Below are 19,809 nucleotides of genomic sequence, written 5' to 3' on the forward strand. Positions count from 1 at the left end.
AGGGTGTCCCTGTGCTGATGTTTATATTTATCTTCTTCCATTGTTAGGCACTTTTAATTCATGTCACACTCTTCTAAAAATGATTCTTTGTCTTTGAATTACATCAGAGAGATACCTGTGTCAATTGTTTTTTCCTGAGTTCATCAATGTGAATGCACCAATAAGAACAACTTGAAGGGCAAATGGTTAAATGGCTCCTTCACAGATTCTTGGTCATTGCACCACTGAGTAGCAATAAAGAAAAAAACAAAACACAACTGCTGTTATCTATGGTTTCTTTATGATCAGGATAGCATTAGTGCTGGAAACCTGAGGGAATGGCTCCTTGACATCTTTGTTTTGAGGCTCAGAATGAGATCTGTACCTCGTGGTTTGTGTCAGATTATTCAGTGATTAAACTCATAGCTTATAAAATTGATTCTTGATTAAATTTTTAACATGGTAATAGTCAATTTCTAAGCTACTCAGTTTTTTAAAAAGACATTGTTAGTAACTTGATTCACAGTACTGATTTTTAATTCAGTTGTGTTTATGGGTTTTAATTAAGATAATGTCTTGCTGTTAATTCTCAAAGAGTTATAAGAGTTATAAGATAGTTGCACAGTTATTCAGGCTGGATCAGTTCTTCATTAAAATACATATTTCTGTGCTTAGATAGAGTTTGTGTTGTGTAGTAGTTATGGGAAATACATCTCAGTTATATGCAAACCCAAAGATCATTAAAGTATGTGCCTTTGTATATAAGAACTATCAAGAAGGCACAGAAGGAAAACTAAATGCTCGTTTAATGTTGATTTACCTCCTATTTCCCATTCTTAAGTTGTCATACTGCGTCTGCTAATAGGTAGAGAATGTGATTTACAAAGTAGGGACTGTCCACTTTGTGTTGCACTCATAATTCACTACATACATCTGTGTGGTTCTCTTTTTTGGGCAATATTTTACATTGCTTGTTTGAAGTCTTGATGTTTTGCTTCCTCTATCTCATTCCCTCTCTCACCACAGAACCTGGGCACATAATTAATGGAGGTAGTGGGATTCAGTGTTCAGGCTTAGGATTTTTATAGACCTTGTGCAAAACTCAGAAGCCATAGTCCTCTCAGCAGCTGTTAATAATAACCCAATCTGACTGACTTGTAATAGAATGGGTACTTCTGACAATTTTGCTGTCAGTTTGCTTCTCTCCAGTTATGTATTAGCGTGGATCTTAAGTCAGTATTCAGGTGGTAGCTTGGTTCTCAGCCCATTATTTAGTAATTCAAATATTAGCTCTAGATGAAGAAAGGTGAAATACATTAGGCATGAACATATGTTAACTTTTCCTCAAAAACCGCTTTATATCTCAGTGGCAGAACGCTGCCATTGAAAACTGGTACACTCAGTTTTCATTGCAACCTTTAAAGAAGAAAACTTAAGTAATTTAATGAAAAAAATTTGAGGCTTCCACTTTAAAAAATCTGAAGTAGATGTAGGAGTTCAGTTGTGCATAGACTTCTGCAGAATTGCTTGTTTAATAGACCCTTCATGACTCCACTTATTTAGTACTGTAATCATGTAAGTAGTGACTTGGTCTGTCCTTTTTTCATTCATATACAAGGCAGATTTGAAGACATTTGCATGGTTAAATTAATTTCCACCTGTGAGTAATGACATGTAAAAAAAAATCTTTCAGGAAAAGCTGTCAGAAGACAGTAGGAAATGTAAAGAAGGCATTGAAAAAATGTGCACGGCAGCAGATGAAGATTCAAGAAGTGAAGGCAGCAGCACTGAAGAGGAAAAAGAAAAGACAAAATTGTTATTGGAGCGATTGAAAACTCTGGAGGTAAGAAATCCAACAGTTTAACACATAAAAGACCACCCTGCCCCCTGCCTCATTCATTTATAGGCACTGAATCACCCTATAGTATAAATCTAATCTTTCACAGTTCACCTGTACTCATGTTCTGGGGTATTTTTTTGCAATTCATTTACCAAGGATGAGAAAGAAGCTTAGTCTTAGAAACACTGAAGGGATCCTTCTCTAATGGTGAGCATCAGATATCTCTGAAAAGAACTTAATACATTACTTGAATTCAATTGAGACTGCTTAATAAGAAAAAAATGGTTTTCCTGGTTTTGTTTCAATTATTAATATTGTAGGACTAATATAGGTGGTTTAACAACAGTCATAAAAATAGTGTTTCTTCACTGTAGTTTATTACTCAACTTTTAGTCACTGAACTGCTTACATGAAGACTCAGCTCAGGTATCTTTACTGCTATATTATGGAAAATCTGTTTCCTTGTAGACTCTGGTAAGTGTACAGATTACTATACTCGTCTTTTAGTTGTTGATCAGGAATGACTGTGGGTTCCTTGTGGTCTTTTATTTCCAAATATGCAGTATTTGTTTTTGCTTTGCCTTGCTCTTAATCAGTCTGCATAACAGTTGCAGTTCTTTATGTCCTCAATTGATAGGAAGTTATTCAATAACGTCACAACTTTTATCGGTTGTGGCACATTGCCCTGATATGTGAAATAATGTTATGGACAGACAGAATCTAGTTCTGGAAGGTCAGTGAGTAGGTCTCCTCACTGATGTCAGTGTTGTTCAGCGGCTTGCTCAAAAACATATATTAGTGAATGCCAATAATTGAAGAATTAATCAACCTAAATAGTCTGGGGGAGCTATAAAGTAGAAAGAGGAATGGCAGGGCCAATATTAATTGTGGCCCAAGGTAATTAAAACAAAGTGTTATTATTTGTGTGTTGTTTATTGTCATATATTTTTGCACTTGATTTTTCTCATGGAGAATATAAATTGTAATGTCAGAGATTCCATGGTTTATTAATTAAGACACGTACTTTTTTGAAGTTAGATGCAATTAGCAGTTCTAATCCTTTACTGTTTGAAGAGTCATTATTCCAACTACTTTATTACTCTATATAGAAAGGAATGAAAAATCGCTGTTTGTTAGTTCCTATGCTGTGTGTGTCAGAATCTTTAATCATGCTTTGCATGATTAGATGTTACAGTATCACATACAATTAATAATATCAGCAAGGCTAATAAAGTTCATCCTAAAGTTGGTCCATCATCTCTGCACTGTAGAATCTGAAGCCTGTCTATGAGCAGAACCTGGTAAAAGTGTGGGACGTAAGCCATTAATGTCCATTAATATGATCTAATGAATACTAGCACTTTTGAGAAATCTTATAATATCTCTTCATGGTAGTTTGTTTGTTACTCAAGATGTAACCTAGTCTGTTAGAGGATTGTAAAATTATTCCATCCAATGTTCACTGTGCTATTTCTAGAGTGAGATTCTTTTGAAATGAGGGACCGTATGTGTGTATACATGCATATATGGGAAAAGTTTTAGCAAGTGGTGTAACATTTTTATTATATAAAAGTTTAGATTTAGTGGGTAATTTATTTATTTTTTTTCTGGCTAGTACCTACTTCTCACTAATGGCATTAAAACAAAAATGTTGGAGAAGTTCAAGCTAAGTTTCAAGTGAGTGAAGTGCCAAAAGAGAAAAGCTATCTACCAGCCCAGGAATAAAAGGGTACTTTAGCTGGTAGCTATAAAATATAACAGATTATTTAGTTATTTTAAAAAAATTACTATCTGTATCTGTTTTTGGGAAAATAGTTCCTATTACATACATGAAATAAATTGCTTCTGTCCTTCCTAGAGTACTGGCATGGTAGTTGTGAGGTGAGTGGTGGTTTTCTTTAGGAATTTCTGGCAGTGGGAGCAAAACTGTAGTCATTGTGGATTGTTGGAGGTGGACCAGGAAATTATCAAATCTAAGTGTGAAAAAAGAGATGAGGCTTCATTTTCATAGAAAACTTTGGTTTTAGTGGGAGTGTATTTATAATTGTTTTTTTTTCTTCTTATACTTGAGCACTGTCAAATGTATTGCCAAACAAATTTCTGTAGTACCTTTTAGGTTTTATTAACTTCTGTTTGCCATAGGAATTTCTTCACTGAATAATACTAATCAGTACAATAAAGTGTCTTTGTAGTTAGCTCAAGTGAAAGCTATCATAGACATCAATAAATATATATGCATATTCTCCCATTGCTCCTTTTATCTATAATCTTTTTACATTCTTTATCATTTACAGCCAATTCTATTTCCACTCTACTGACTGATAAATACACTTCTAATCAAATGAAACAGATGACAAAGAACAAATGGTTCATACAGCCTTGTATCCCATTTTATGTAGTTGAAATTAATAATGATTTCCTGGATATCAAAACTCCTTTGTGCCTTCAGCTTTTTTAGTTGACTGGTCTTGAAATGCCATGTAATTTACTTAAGCAGTTACAATCAAATATCTTCCAACTCTTACAAAACAATAAATAAATAAAAATTCTCTGATAGCTTCTCAGTGTATTTGGAGTGCTGCAAAAGAGGAAATATCAATGAAGTATGGTGAATAACATACCAGCCTCTTGGTGGAATGTCATTTTTTAATCTGCTTTCCTCACTGGAAGAATTGCAATTATTTTTTTTAAATGGTAGCCAGAAATGTAGAAAAAACATGCATCAACCCCCAGGCAGCAACTGCAGGTATATATGTAGGTATATGCACTATTACAGTAAAAAAAACAATGTTCTGTTTCCAAAGTGATATGTATTAAGTTGGAAATTTTTCCAAAAAATCTGAATTTGCCCTCCTGGGTATGTTAGGTATCATAGAGTCATAGACTCATAGAATGGTAATGGTTGGAAAGGACCTGGAGATCATCTAGTCCAACCCCCCTGCCAGAGCAGGAACACCCAGGGCAGGTCACACAGAAATGCATCCAGACGGGTCTTGAAAGTCTCCAGAGAAAGAGACTCCAACACCTCTCTGGGCAGCCTGTCCCAGGGCTCTGTCACTCTCACAGTAGTTTTCCTCATATTGAGGAGGAACTTCCTGTGTTCCAGTTTGCTTCCATGGCCCCATATCCTATCATAAGGCACGACTGCAAACAGACTGGTCCTTCCTTTTTGACACCCACCCTTCAGATACTTACATATATCAATAAGGTCCCCTTTCAGTCTTCTCTAGACTAAACAGCCCCAGGTCACTCAGCCTTTCCTCATAGGACAGATGTTCTAGTCCCTTAATCATCCTAGTAGCCTCCATTGGACTCTTTCCAGCATATCCCCGTCGCTCTTGAACTGGAGAGTCCAGAACTGAACACAATACTCCAGATGTGGTCTCACCTAGTTTACGTAGTTACAGTGCATAGAGGAAAGCTTTTAGAATATTTTTGTGTTGTTTTTTTTTTTTTTTTTTTAATGTCTGTGAAAGTCTTAAGACTGTCCCAGGGCTTTGTTGCCCAATATGGAGCTCTGGGCTCTTTGCCCTAATTTTAACCTTAAATGACTGAAACACAGGCTGCCTGAGCACCTGCATAATTGCAAGTGAATTAAACTGATATACTGAGTTAGTGTCAGCCTTAATCTAAACATGCATGTAAAAGCCATAGTTACTTTGATTTTTAAAATTATCAGTGATAAATACTGTGTCAGTTTTAAAGGCTTATTAAAGTCTGTCATTTGCACAGACATTTATGCAATGAGGATAATTCAGTATGAATTAACTACATCTAACTGTATGAAACATTCTGGCTCTTTGGGACTTTTTTTTTTTTTGTGATGTTACATCCTTTCACCTGCTGCACATCCTGTCAATTCCTCAAAAAGTATGGGAAGTGTGAGTAGATACTCAAAAAAACTGGATTCAGTTCCTATCTCAGCTGCAGATTCCCTGCATCCTGTACAGTCCGTTTCATCTCTTTGTGCCTTGGTACCACATCTGTATGAAGGTAAAGAGCTAGAATGTGCATGCAGCCAAATACTTGGTTGACTTCCTCTGGCTTCTTCCAGTATTCTTACACTCTGACTCAAAGACACAGAACTAGAAACAACTCAGAGCAGGGGGACATAATGCCCTGGTTTAGTCTGGTAGGATAACATGTTTTACACAAGGAACAAAGAGGAAAATAGATTACGGAAGAGGTGGAATTAAGGCTTCAAGACTAGATGTGTCTGTCCAGCTCTTAGATGCTGAGTTATCACATATAAAAAACATCTGATCCTAGATCCACTTTGCAGGAAAAAGGAATATGAATTGCCCCTCCTCACTTCAGCCCTCTCTCTGTGCTGGTTCCCCTATGAGGGTGTCCATCTGTTATGGGATAAGTGGTGCCTGTGTTTGGGATAGGACATCATATTTTTGCTAGTACATATACTATATATAGGCCTATACTGCCTGTATGGCAGTGTGTATGTGCCTCACTTGACCATACAGTCCCATCCCACTCCCCTCTGTTAGATGAGCAGAGTGCCATCACCTTGTTATGGAGAATTCATGAGTTTTGGTTAGGTGGGGAAGTGTCCACTCTCCAGAAGAGATGCTTTACTCACCTTAGCCTATGATGGCGCAGACCTAATGTCTTGCTAAAAATGCAGTACTCTATATTTAAATTAAAATAAACATTCTCAAGAAGGCATTGGTTCCCTGGCTTGCTGAGCATCCCCCTTCCCTCTCAGAAGTTCTGCAATGAGCATGAGTACCATTGGACTAAAAAAATAATGATTGAAGGCTGCTCACAGCGTTGCATTTCTCACCAAGTCACAATCCACTGGGGTAGCATTAAATTGTAACCTTGAAGTTATCAAATGAAAAGCCTAATTCATGTGTGAAAATCTCATTGCTTGCGGGTGAGTGAGACTCAATGAAATTTTCAGTAAACTAAGCTCCAGTAGAAGCAGTATCTGCTGGGGAAGAGTCACAAAACCACTCTAATTTTAATTATAGAATTTTGCCCTCTTGCCCTTTGCAGTTCATCATAGAACACTGTGTTTTGTTTTAATAAATTGAGCTTTGGGAGAAAACTCACTCAAGATAATAAGCTAAATGTTCAAATATATTAGAGGGGTAATTTCCCTTGTATCATCACCATTAAACAAATGAGGAAGTATGTCAAGTATTTCCCATATTATGTTTTTACTACTCTGCAGAGGAAAAAAGACCCAGTATCAATGAACTATAAAAAAGATAAAAAAGAAATATGAGAGGTGTACATATTTCTTGTGAGTGGGTTCAGAAGATAAGTTTAAGTGTGGTGCTGGTGATTTTTGTTTTACTTGTACATTTTTTCCCTTTTTTGTCATTTGCTGTGTATTACAATGTAAGATTGTAAGAAAATTAGTAATTATATTATTTTCCATGGAAAGAAGCATACACTATACAGGGGTAAAGTGCCTGGGTTTCTGAAAATAACTGTGAGGGAAACGTTTTTGTTCATTTAAAGTCAGCTGCTTCACTTGGTTTCTAGAAATTTGAATCCCTTTCGTTAGGTGCATAGAAAAATCGCGAAACTTTTAAGTATTTTTTAGGAATATTCTAAATATTTTGTAGCAACCAGCCTTGTTCCATCCAATGCATTTAATCTGATTCAGGCAGAATGATTCTTAGCCCAATACCTTGGCCATCCATTTAACTAAATTGATTATGCTGATTAGTCACCAAAGGCCAGCGTACTTATCCTAATTATTGGATTATTTTACTTTTAAATCTTTTTAGTAGGAGACTTCTATAATTAGTTTTCTGAACTGTGCCTGAGAACTCTTTGTTTTTATAACCAAGGATCAAATGATAAGGCAGAGAAATCTTATTAGCAGAATAACCCAGTGGCTGATAATGAATCAGCATTGACTTGCTTCAATAGTTTCAAAATCAGCCCAGTTTATTCCGGCTCTTTGCTGGCATTAGTACTGGCAAATTGTTTTGGCTTCCCAGTAACTGGGTAAATTTTAAATTAAAACCAAACAAGTACCATCAAGCTGAATGTATTCTATGATCTGTTGATACTTGATCTCTTCTACTGTAGGTCTTCAGGCGCTCAGTTGTTCCTAGTCTTTGAGAAGCAGATCTCATGGCTGCTCCCTTTTTCTCCTTGCCTTTGTGCTCTGGAGTGTTTTCCTCGTTGCCATCTGTGCTCACCCACTCCTGCTGCAGTCTTTAATTGCACCTCCTTCCCAGATGTTTATACACTCCCTCCTGCCAGCTCGTACGCTCCTCCTGTTCAGATCTTGCTTTTCCATCCATCCTACATGCTGCACACGAGTGTGTGAAGCTGCATTCTCTGTACTTGGCACAGAGCCTGAGTAGCTTCCAGTGGTTGAGGCACCTTATCAGTTGGGATGTTAATAGAAATAATACCTTCATATAGAAGATGAATAGAAACCTCTTCCAGGCAGAGAGTTAAATTCATTTAGTAAGTGATGAGTATTTAGGTGAAGAGAATGTACTTCTTGCAGACATCTAAAATATTGAGGATCTAAAGTGACTTTTTTTATTTCCCTTTCCTTTTACACCTTTTCCCCTAAGCCAGTCCAAATTCATGGCAATTTCTTTTTTTGGCATGCAAAAATCAAGATGATCTAGGAAGGATCTGAATTTATACAGGGATGTCAAAAGTAGCTCTGCCCACTGGATGTAGGAAAAGCTGTTCAGATTTGCTCTCTTTTTCATGGCTGTAACTTTTTCGTGCTATAATTGCAGAGAGACTGCGGATCCACTGTTCCTCCAACAGCTTCATCTCCTGAAATGGGAGGATGCCTTAATATAAATAAATCTGTACATGAAGTCATTGTATCCCTGACTGGTGGAAGAGGCATGGAGAAGGCCATGCAAATCTGCATTTTTCTGTCTATTCAACTCAATGGAAGCTTAAAATACTTAGTTTCTAATATCAACCATGGTTTCTTCTGGGAATTTTGGTCTGAGTAACAGATGGTATTGTTTGCTTTTCTGGCTAAAACTAGAGGGGGGAAAAAAAAAATATTTCATTATATTTCCTATGACGCACCACAGCAGTGGTTCAGAAGTTAAATGTTTTGGGTCACTACATGCAGAGTTTGAGATTTTGGGGCATCTTGAAGAGGTAAAACCTTTCAGATTGACTCTCTGCTTTCTACTGTGAGATAGCCATGAGACAGTAATGTGTTGAAAAGTGCTAATTCACCAAAGTGCTCAAAAGAATATGCTCCAAGTCGTGTTCCTATTCTGTTAAGTTTTAAAACTGCATTTAATTTTTCTAAGTGCAACATCATGTCTTACCCCATCAACTACTTGTATAAAGGGAATTTTGCTGCATATCAGAATTTTTCTCCTTCTGCCTGCTCATGCTGTCAATTAAGGTTTTAATAAAAGTTACTAGCTTTCCAGCATCAGATGTTTCAGTGCTCTTACCACACACATCAATCTGTCCAAGTGAGGTACAAGGCACATTGGAAAGGCAGAGTGAGTAATCATGCTGTCCCTGATTTGTAGTTTCTCAAGGTAGAATGGTTGAAAAATACCTTTTTCCAGGGCAGTGAATCCAGCATCTTCCAGGTGGACGAAACATTTCTGATATACAATTTTTAATTAACATTAATATTTTGGTCAGGATGCTTTTTCAAATATCCTTTAGTTTACCTGCAGTGTTGATTTTTTGCCTGAATTATGGTGCATGCAGTTGTGAAAATTACAGGTAAACTACAGGATCCTCAAGACAGGGTGTAGAGCTCTGCAATTTTTGCAAAAAATAAAGAGAACCTAGATAAACATTTAGTGTTCATTTTAGTGCAGCCAAAGGTAATTTCACATATTTATTGTAAAAGCAATTATAAATTAATGTTTTCCATTATATACCAAATTCCAGTTCAATGGCTCTTTCCTAACAGTTATATTGGCTTGGCTGACATAACAAATGCTCTTAAAGTAGCTCAAAGTATTGAATATGGCTACAAGAATAATGGTTTGGTGCCAGAAGGTCTGAGAAATAGGTGCAGTCAGTGAAGAAAAGGTAAGTCACGAAAGTCAAGGAAAAACTGTCTTGGTTTTATTAAACCTGTCAGATTTTCTCAATTGAAATAAATTTTAACTCCGTTCTGCAAAAAGTCCATGCTAGGTTGCAGTGAAGAAATCTGATATTTCAGTCTGACTTTTATAATTTAAATAATGATCATTTTTCCGTGCCCTTCTCTCCATGTGTAGTGCTGCCTTGCACGTGATCAGCAGATAATGTAACTTACCTTTTTTAGCAATCAGGCATGTGGTACAATTGAAAATTCAATCTCCCTGCTGAATGAAATGAGATTTTCCAACACTGCGTTTTAGATCTAGGTGACTGTGTTTATCCCAACACATCTATCATTTCAGAGAGGGAGACTCAGTAGTTTTTTTAACTAGTTTCTATCAGATATGCACTCTGGGCCCAGTTCTACACAAGCACTTTCTGTGAGCGTTTTGATTGCTTGCCATGGCACTTCTTTCAGAGGAAAGATTCTCTGCAAAGGGGAGTAACGCCTCATATTTTAGTTTACATAATCATGCATGCAGGTTGGCTGACAGTAATGATGGTTGTATAGTATATTAATTAAATAAATGGCTGCAGTTCACGTCAAACTAACATTATCAAGAAAATCCTGGTGTTCTGTGGACATTCTTCACGGGCTGCATAGGGAATTGTAATTCATTTACCTCAGCTGTTAGAGCTGAATCACTTACCAATCTTACAGAGCCAAATAGTTTCTCTCTTTTCATTTCTCTTTACTAGCCTTGGAAAATGATGAAATATAATGAGGCCTGCATGGTGATGCACTTTTTCTTCATTTGATAGTGAGTTCCTCTTTGTCTTGCAGAAATGCAGAATTTGAGGTGATAGCTGGGATTCTGGGCTGGTGTTGTACACTCCAGTTACTGCTGTTACTTGTGCTGTGCTGACTTGTAGCATATAAGGGTCTTGGCTCCTGTGTTGGACATACATTTAACCTTATGTGTGAAATCTGTATGATTATATACTCAGGAAATTCAATATTCACTGGCTTTATTATGCAGCCACTTGAATAATCCACAGCAGAAAATACTCAAATGATTATTTTTAAGTCTGCTTTATCTGTCATGATGACAAGCACAGATATTAAGATTAGCTATAAATATATAAAGAGAATAGATCAATCAAATGTGGAATACTCTGGCTTTGGCCCATCATTCACAACTCTGATTTTCACTGAGGGTGCCATAGTTAACTGGTTACTCACCAATTATTTAATTTCAATTTATCATCAAAACACCTCTACTTGGGTCCAATATAACATTAGATGCATTTAAGTGTATAACCACATGCATATACATACATACTTTAATATACATTTGTCTGGTTAAGATCTGCTGTACTTTTAAATGCCTATTAGAAAGAGAGGTTTCTTTATCATGAGAACCATCCTTTTTTCCCCCAAGTGCTTTTGAATTACGTGTTTTCCCATACTGCCCATCCCTGCCAGCTGTAAGTTGCCATTCCCATATGGGGTCAGGGAGATTCTCCATTCTGTTTCTTCTCAGGTTGAGCACCTTTGCTCTGCTTCCCACATCAAACAGCTAAAAGAGGGACTCTCCCCCAGGATTACCTGCTCTGCTGTTTGCCAGTGTGCAGCTGCCACCTTCTCATTGAGACCAAGAACTGCCATCTGAGCTTTTTGACATACGTGCCCATGTTTCTGTGCCGGTGGAGAAATTAATAGGTTGCCAGGCAGGGCTCTCCAGTTGCATCTGGGATATACAGGCACATAATGCCATCTAGAGGGCAGAGTTTCTTCCCTTCCAGTAGGAATTTCTGTGATATATCCTAGCCTTAACATCACACATGGTGACAGCACTCATTCCTCTTTGCGATTCATGCATTTTACTATTCCTTTTCTGGTTAGTATGTACTCATACAAGTCCAAGACTTAGAAATTATTTAGGAGAAGAGAAATGCTCAGTTAGTGATTCCAACTCTTCCCCTTAAAGCCTGCAGGTTTCCTTCTTGTCTTCAATCAAATGGTCTGATCTTCTAGAAGAGTCTCTGATTTTTTAAATGCTCTTGGTCTTAATGCGTAACTTAGGAAAATTTCTTCTTAAAAGAGGAAACAAGTACAACCTAGGTTTGAAATTCAGCTTTTTGGTAAACTGTAAGAAAAAGAGTACTTACCAATCAGTTGTTTTGCTGGACTCTTAAGTCCTTCTCCCTAAAAGCATTGCAAGAACAGTTTCAGGTCATCTGAAGAAATGAGTCTGAGGGTTGTGCATTGTGTCAGACTATTGTGCATTACAGAAGAAGCTAAAACCTTCCTTTCTTGTATTGTGTCTCTTCCACTGCAATACTTGGTTAGCATTTCTTTCAATAGTTTATGGTAGGCTGTAAATGACCAGAGACAAGTTTTTTCAGTGAAGAGGTCATATGGCTGAAACAGGTTTTTTCTTCTTACCTGACTCTTCATAGCTCCTTTTTCTTCTTTTAAACCTTAGAGTTTCCTTCTTTTGAAGTTAGACATGTGCCAGAGAAAAACATGCTGCTTTCTCCTTGATAGTTTCCTTCATTCCTATATTGTTTTGATGTCATTGTACTTTAACTTTTATTGCCAATATTGACAGCTGTAGTATTATTTTTCTCTTTTCTTAAATAAGTCATGAATATTCTTTCTTTAACCTTAAATCTGATCTGTACCATCACAAAACCAATTTTGTTACACATTGTAGTGTCTCCCCAGTGCCATGCAGATAGCTGATCACTAAATACATACATTAAGTTAGGATGACTAAAACAGGGAGGCCACATATCAAGCTATGTAAACAATATTTTTTTAATGTAATTTCCTGCTGTACAAGGTAGTTTAGGTAGCAGAAGCTGTGCAGCCGCCTGACAGTTTTTATTTGGACTAATTAAATCTTCTTAAAAAACAGGGTATTACCCCAGTAGAACAATGCATTAGCAACCTGATCCAGCTTTAGTGGATCTTCAGAGAGCTGCTTGGTGTAGTGTTGGCAGAACTTCATTGCAAAGGAAGCAGCTTGTGTCTTCCATTTGGTTCGTCCTGATGTGGCAGGATAAATTTTTTTTTTCCCATTAAGTGGTGGTTTTCTTCATACTTTTATCAAATGTTTTGTTCTTCACACTGGTAACCCAGTTTTTACCTTTTACCCAATTAGATGGGTAAAAGTTGTTATAGTTTCTTGTAAAAAAGAACTTGCTAGTGTTAGGCAAAAACTGTGTTTTTCACAGAAAAATCGAATGGACATGAGATGAGAACTTCATGTAGTTTTAAGCAATGTGTTTGCCCTGCTTGTGACCTCTGCCAGGCAGGAATATTTCCCAACTGCATGCTCATGTGACAGAGCAGTAATGTGATTGATCCTAAGTAGATATTACATTGCATAGTATTTCATATATTGATTTAATTTTGTTCTTTTCTCCACATTTTCCCTTTAGCCTAACCGATTAATCACTGATACTGCTCTTGAACAGCAGCTTGGAATTAGATAGCAACATTTCTTCCTGTTTCATACTAGTGTTACTTTATTTGGCTATCTGGCATCAACTTTGGACAAGTGAAGGTAGGTGCAGTTCCAGTGGCTGCACTTCGAGTTGTGCTTACTAATGTGTGGTGCAGATTGGGCTCATTATGTAGATCAGAGCTGGGCTGCTGCTGCTGCTATGCTTTTCATGCCTGAGCTTCTTACTGGAGCACCATTGAATCTCATCAACTTTGACTTAGTTTGTGTTCCATATTAGACTGTTATGATCATCCAAGGCTTGTTTTTTAAGAACTACAGTTTACTGGATTCTCCCACACTGTGTAATCTAAAGCTTTTCTTGGACCTCCTAGTGATGTAGTTTACAACAAATATAAGTACAATGAAAAAAATGAGATAAATTGTATATGCTGAAGAACAAGGTTAAGTAAATAATTGGAAAGTATTTAGTATTGCACTGTAACACTTCGTAATTAAAATAGTGTTTAGTTTCCATGTAGCTGGCTTTAATGTATATGGTTTTGTACAGTTTCATATTTTCTATTTGCATGAAGTATTTTCAGTACAAAGCTGTAAAATTACCCAAGTAAAAAAATGCCTCTGGCATGTCTCTGTTGTATGTAAGAAAAATCCTTCCCAATCCTTCTTCTGGCAGTTGACTTCCCTAGGTGTATCACTATTAGTTTAGGATCTGAGGGTAATCTGCTGTAATTATAGGTCTTAAAAGTAGCAAGCAGGGCACCATAATAGGAGAAGATCCCTAGACCCAAGCTGTTGGTGCTAAGGACCATTACATACATACTGGGTAGTTTACTTTGGCCAAGCTCTGGTTAAGCCCATCAGCAACTGGAATTCCTCCTCTAATTTCATGTAAAAGGAACCCAGTCCACTGTCAGCCAGCATCAGAAGAGAAATTTCATATTACTAGTTAGGGTAGCAGTTGGGTACTGCCCCATCAGACAGATTCCAAGGGATCCTCATCACTCTACATCCATCTTCCCTGAAATGAGCATGGTCTGCAAGGCAGAAAAAGCAGATGCAACCCTGAACTTTAAAAGCTTTAAAATAGAGAGATTTTGGTGTCTGAGTTGTTGTTCTTTTGATAAAAATACAATTACTTTGCCAGTCTGCTGTTCCACTGTAAAAGGTTAAAAATAAAATGAATCAGAACTTTTAATTTAACAAATGTCAGTGCAAAAATCAGCCTACCGCGTGTCGCCGCGTCGGGCGAAGGACACTGTTTGCTACTTACCATGCCTGTAAAAGGAGAGGGAAATGTTCAGAGCTTTCAGGAGAAGCAAGGTGGTATTTGCAAATAGAGTTTTATTTCCGTTAGCAAGAAACTGAGCAGTAATTTTGTGTTTCAGTTGTTAGAAGTTGGCTATTGGCTACAAAAGAATTGCTGCCCGTTGGATGGCATTTGATCCTGTTGGTAATACAGTGCAGCAGCACCTGATCTGCTTCGCTTTGGTTCACACCTCCCTAGCTGGAAGGGAAGGAAATAACTGAAGCCATCCAAAGAGGTTCATTTTGAAATACCTAGGGCAGTTGACTTATGGGTGACTTCTGATGAAGAAAGTGAAATTGCAGGAAATGTTGCCTTCAGAAATAATTCAATGCCCCCTTGTAGTTAAAACCAGAGAAACTTGTTGTAAATTTATGTTATGACTTCTGAAACAGTTGACACTAATAGCTTATTGCAGTGGAAGACTTTATATCCAAGTCTTTAAAGGAATAGAGTGAAATGATTCATCACAGGAGAAGGAAAATAATATATTTTATATTTTATTATATTTTTTAAAATCTTGTGATGATATCAATTATAACATCATGCAATACTTTAAGTCTATTGCATAGTTTAGCAAATAGAAGTTATTCTTCTCAGAATTCAAAGAAGAAATAAGCTTGAGAGTTACTTTTTAAAAAGAAAAGCAGTTGTATATTTTTTTTCCATTTCATAACAAGTCATACATGTTTCTTTGGAGAAGGAAAAAATTAGGAGTTTCCCACTTAAAAGAGCCATTGGATAACAGAGAATGATGTGCATTTCACATCAGGCAGCCAGTGAGTGTGACTTTTAAGCATATGGGGTGTTTTGCAGGCTGTCAGTTAAAATCACACATTCATCATTATTTTTATTTTAACTAAATAAGGAACTTAGGATAAATAATTGGAAAAAATATTCCTTGATTAAAATTGAACATCCACTTTCTCTCAAGACAGAACAAAACATCTGTTGTTTCACCTTCCAGTGAGACCCAGAATAATTAATGGGAGACAATTAATAGCATTGTTGGTTATACATTAAAAGACATATGGGAAAAAAATAAATGCATTAAAGTATTGAATCTTCTTTTTCTGTTGTCAACCCCAAGCACACTAATTTGTTTATTTTCCTGTGGAGGGGAATGACTGAGCTCCAAATTTGAACTGGTTACTATAATTTCCTAACAGCCCTTTGGTTCAGGTGCATGGAGAAGTCTGGAAGTACCAGTTAGAGCAAGAGGGCCATTTTTTGCACTGATCTATGAAGTTACATTTCATGTTAATTCCAATGCTATTAGAAAAAAAATAAAATTATATATATATATGTATGTAGAAGCTACTTTTAGAGGAAAAGAGGTGCTTTTGATAAATTGAAATTCTAGAAATTAAGCAAAATAAATACCTGTATATGCCTATGTGCACTCCTTGGCTTCCTGGTGCTTAACATCAAGGTTTTCTACTTAATTCCACTGACTATGATTTTTAATTTATCTCAGTTTTTAAAGAAAAAGTCACTATTTTTTATTAATGCAATTCTAAAATTATCCCTGAATTGAATATTTTAATGTGACCTGCGAAAATCTGAAAAGGTGTATTAAATTAGCTAAAAGGAATAGTTGAACTCTTTAATTTCAAGTTCTGAAGAAAATGAGAGGAAGGTCTTTTATATCTTATTCATATATGTAGATAGTGAGTTGTATCCTGTGAAGGCAAACTGTCTTTCGGACTTTCTTCTCTTTATCTGCTTTCCAGCACTATGAATTAGTAATAGCATTGCCTGTATTTACTCTGAACATCTCAGCTAGACAAGTGGGGAAAAATTGGAAATGCTTTCTGTTAGAATACAGTTGCTCAAAGATTAATTTTCATACATAGATCTGAAATGCCCCATTTTTTTCAAACTCTCCATTAGATTAACCTTGATGTTGAGTATGCTACTCAGGAAGGTGTGGATAATGGAATCACAGAAAGCAGAAAACTGTCACTGAGTCAGTAACCTCATGGTCAGAACTGCAAAGCTTTGAAGAGTAACTCATTTAAAGTAATTTCTGAAGTTGCCTTTCTTGCTGCTTGAAAAACTGCCCTGAAAGTTTATGTTTTCCTCAAGATGTGAACTGAAAAAAAACCAACAAAACATAAAAATTCCTTCTGTTTTGTCATTATACAAATGATTTATTTTTTTTTTAAAAGTAGTTACCATATTTATCATTTCAGAAGGACCTAAAACCCTGGAAATATTTTACTGGTTTCAATGTCATTTTTAAATTTGATGAAAATCTTCTGCAAAATGTTTCCTTTCAAATCAAAGCAAACATTTTCTTTGAAAATGGCTGCACTGAAGTTTTTATAACAAGCTTCAGTGTTCAATGTGTAGATAATAAATGGTTTTCAAGTAGTCTTTACTGATTTCAAATAATTAGAATTTTCCCTGAAGAGTTTGGTCTTTTTGCAACAAATACGACTGACCAAAAGTGCTGTGATAAATTCATAGAAGAGTTTTGAATGCTAAGGTGTTTAAAATGTTTAAAATATGTTTAAAATACAAATTGATACTAAACACAAAATGCTCTTTAAGATTAATCACATCCACACCGCTTGCCTTTTTCTGCCTGCATTAATTGTAAGAATCTTAGTTTAACTTAGAGTTTCAAGATCTCATACTTTTTTCATGGATGTAGGATTTTATTTTTAGTTCTTTGATAGAGGTAATAACTGCCTGTTAATATTACATGGGAAAGCACAGTAAGTCTGTCAGAGAGAAACACTCTCAGTTCTTAAGGAAGAGGAGTTCCAGAAGGGAGCAAAGCTCTTACAACAAGAGGAAAAAAGAAGAACGAGGTGGAACAGCTGCCTCTGATTCACAGTTTGCAAGGGGAAGGATCAAAGAGTGTAAATATTGGAAAAAGAGAAAATAAATTTTATTGCATGCATACACTGTTACCTGCATAAAAATTCAGTCTTACATCTTATGTTTGTGTGGCCTGTACCGTTGTGCTCGGCTGCGCGCTTCTGGGGAGACACCCTGTGCTGTTACAACAGTGGCAGTGTTCATAGAATCATAGAATAGTTTGGGTTGGAAGGGACCTTTTAGAGTCATCGAGCCAAGGCCCCTGCAGGGTGCAGGGACCTTTTTGACTAGATCATGTTGCTCAGACCCTGGTTGAGCCTGACCTTGAATGTTTCCAGGGATGAGGTCTCCAACACCTTTCTGGGCAACCTGTTCCAGTGGTCCACCACCCTCATTGTAAAACATTTCTTCCTTGTACCTACTCTAAATCTACCCTTTTTTATTTTAAAACCATCACACCTTGCCCTATCTCAGCAGGCCCTGCTAAAAAGTTGATCCTCATCTTTCTTATCAGCCCCTTCAGGCACTAGGCTGAACAATTTTGGTCATCTTCATGGCCCTCTGGGAAAGGAGAATGAGTTCCAGCATTCTTCCTTCCTGACTGCCCAAGTCAGTGTTGCTGTATGACAGGATTCATGGCACGTGGCTCTACTGACTCTGAGGGAGGAGGCTTTCTCTTGTCTGTCATTTCACCCCTCATTAATAACAGCTGCTCCTGTTCAGGCAGCCTAGGAATATTATGGAAGGTGAGTGCCTGGATCTCAGTGCAGAGCAGTGCCCAGTGAGGCACACTGCTCAGCACTTTATTCACAGGATAAGTAACAAAAAATAGGAGTTTTGTTGGGACTTGTGGTTTTCCATGCTTGCACTTCTGTGCTTTATCAAGTGTATATGCATTATGTAGATCATAATGTGTAGAATATATGTCTTCAACTAGAGGAAATGCACACAGCCTTATGTTGCCTGTCTCTGCTTCTTTACGTCTCTTATACTCCTTGTTCTAAAAAAAAAGAAAAAAAGTTTTATACATGATCACCTGGAAGACTTCTGAGGAAAAGAAGGCATCCTTTGTAATTTTAAGCTATTTGTTCAAAGGCCTGTATTGACAGTGCCTTACCTTTGGATATATTGTAAGTCTATTATAGTCTCTGTAAATAATGATGGAATTTGCTGCTATTTACATGTGAGTAAACATACAAAGCTATTTTTAATGTATCTGTTAGTAGCCTAGATATTTATTTGCTGTAAGATAAGCCTGGGCTTTTAATGCAGTCTGTTTTGCTAGATGTATTCCCAACCTTCTCTTTAAAATGTCAACTCCAGACATTTCTGTGGTGTCAGAATGGAAAATATTGAAGGTTTTAAAGGCTCATTACTCTTAACTAATTTAGAGTTAGTCAAAATAAAAAAGACAAATATTACCATTTCCATCCCCAAATTCTGAAAAATAAAAATTAAAAGAAGTAAAGGTATTTCACAAAGGAATTCCCAGGAACATGAGGAAGGGACCTTTTAGAGTCATCGAGCCAAGGCCCCTGCAGGGTGCAGGGACCTTTTTGACTAGATCATGTTGCTCAGACCCTGGTTGAGCCTGACCTTGAATGTTTCCAGGGATGAGGTCTCCAACACCTTTCTGGGCAACCTGTTCCAGTGGTCCACCACCCTCATTGTAAAACATTTCTTCCTTGTACCTACTCTAAATCTACCCTTTTTTATTTTAAAACCATCACACCTTGCCCTATCTCAGCAGGCCCTGCTAAAAAGTTGATCCTCATCTTTCTTATCAGCCCCTTCAGGCACTAGGCTGAACAATTTTGGTCATCTTCATGGCCCTCTGGGAAAGGAGAATGAGTTCCAGCATTCTTCCTTCCTGACTGCCCAAGTCAGTGTTGCTGTATGACAGGATTCATGGCACGTGGCTCTACTGACTCTGAGGGAGGAGGCTTTCTCTTGTCTGTCATTTCACCCCTCATTAATAACAGCTGCTCCTGTTCAGGCAGCCTAGGAATATTATGGAAGGTGAGTGCCTGGATCTCAGTGCAGAGCAGTGCCCAGTGAGGCACACTGCTCAGCACTTTATTCACAGGATAAGTAACAAAAAATAGGAGTTTTGTTGGGACTTGTGGTTTTCCATGCTTGCACTTCTGTGCTTTATCAAGTGTATATGCATTATGTAGATCATAATGTGTAGAATATATGTCTTCAACTAGAGGAAATGCACACAGCCTTATGTTGCCTGTCTCTGCTTCTTTACGTCTCTTATACTCCTTGTTCTAAAAAAAAAGAAAAAAAGTTTTATACATGATCACCTGGAAGACTTCTGAGGAAAAGAAGGCATCCTTTGTAATTTTAAGCTATTTGTT

The 19,809-nt window shown here is 37.0% G+C and overlaps 1 protein-coding gene across 1 annotated transcript in view; it reads left to right on the plus strand.

Annotated features, from left to right (window-relative positions):
* Positions 1-19,809, plus strand: part of NCKAP5 (NCK-associated protein 5) — a 337,214-nt gene that overhangs the window by 227,462 nt on the left and 89,943 nt on the right. The window contains exon 6 of the mRNA XM_010000398.1: positions 1,673-1,822. Coding sequence (XP_009998700.1) covers positions 1,673-1,822 — 150 coding nt within the window. The remainder of the gene's footprint in view (positions 1-1,672; positions 1,823-19,809) is intronic.

Source organism: Chaetura pelagica, unplaced genomic scaffold (assembly GCF_000747805.2).
Source record: "Chaetura pelagica isolate M959 unplaced genomic scaffold, ChaPel_1.0 scaffold386, whole genome shotgun sequence".
Lineage (NCBI taxonomy): Eukaryota > Metazoa > Chordata > Aves > Apodiformes > Apodidae > Chaetura > Chaetura pelagica.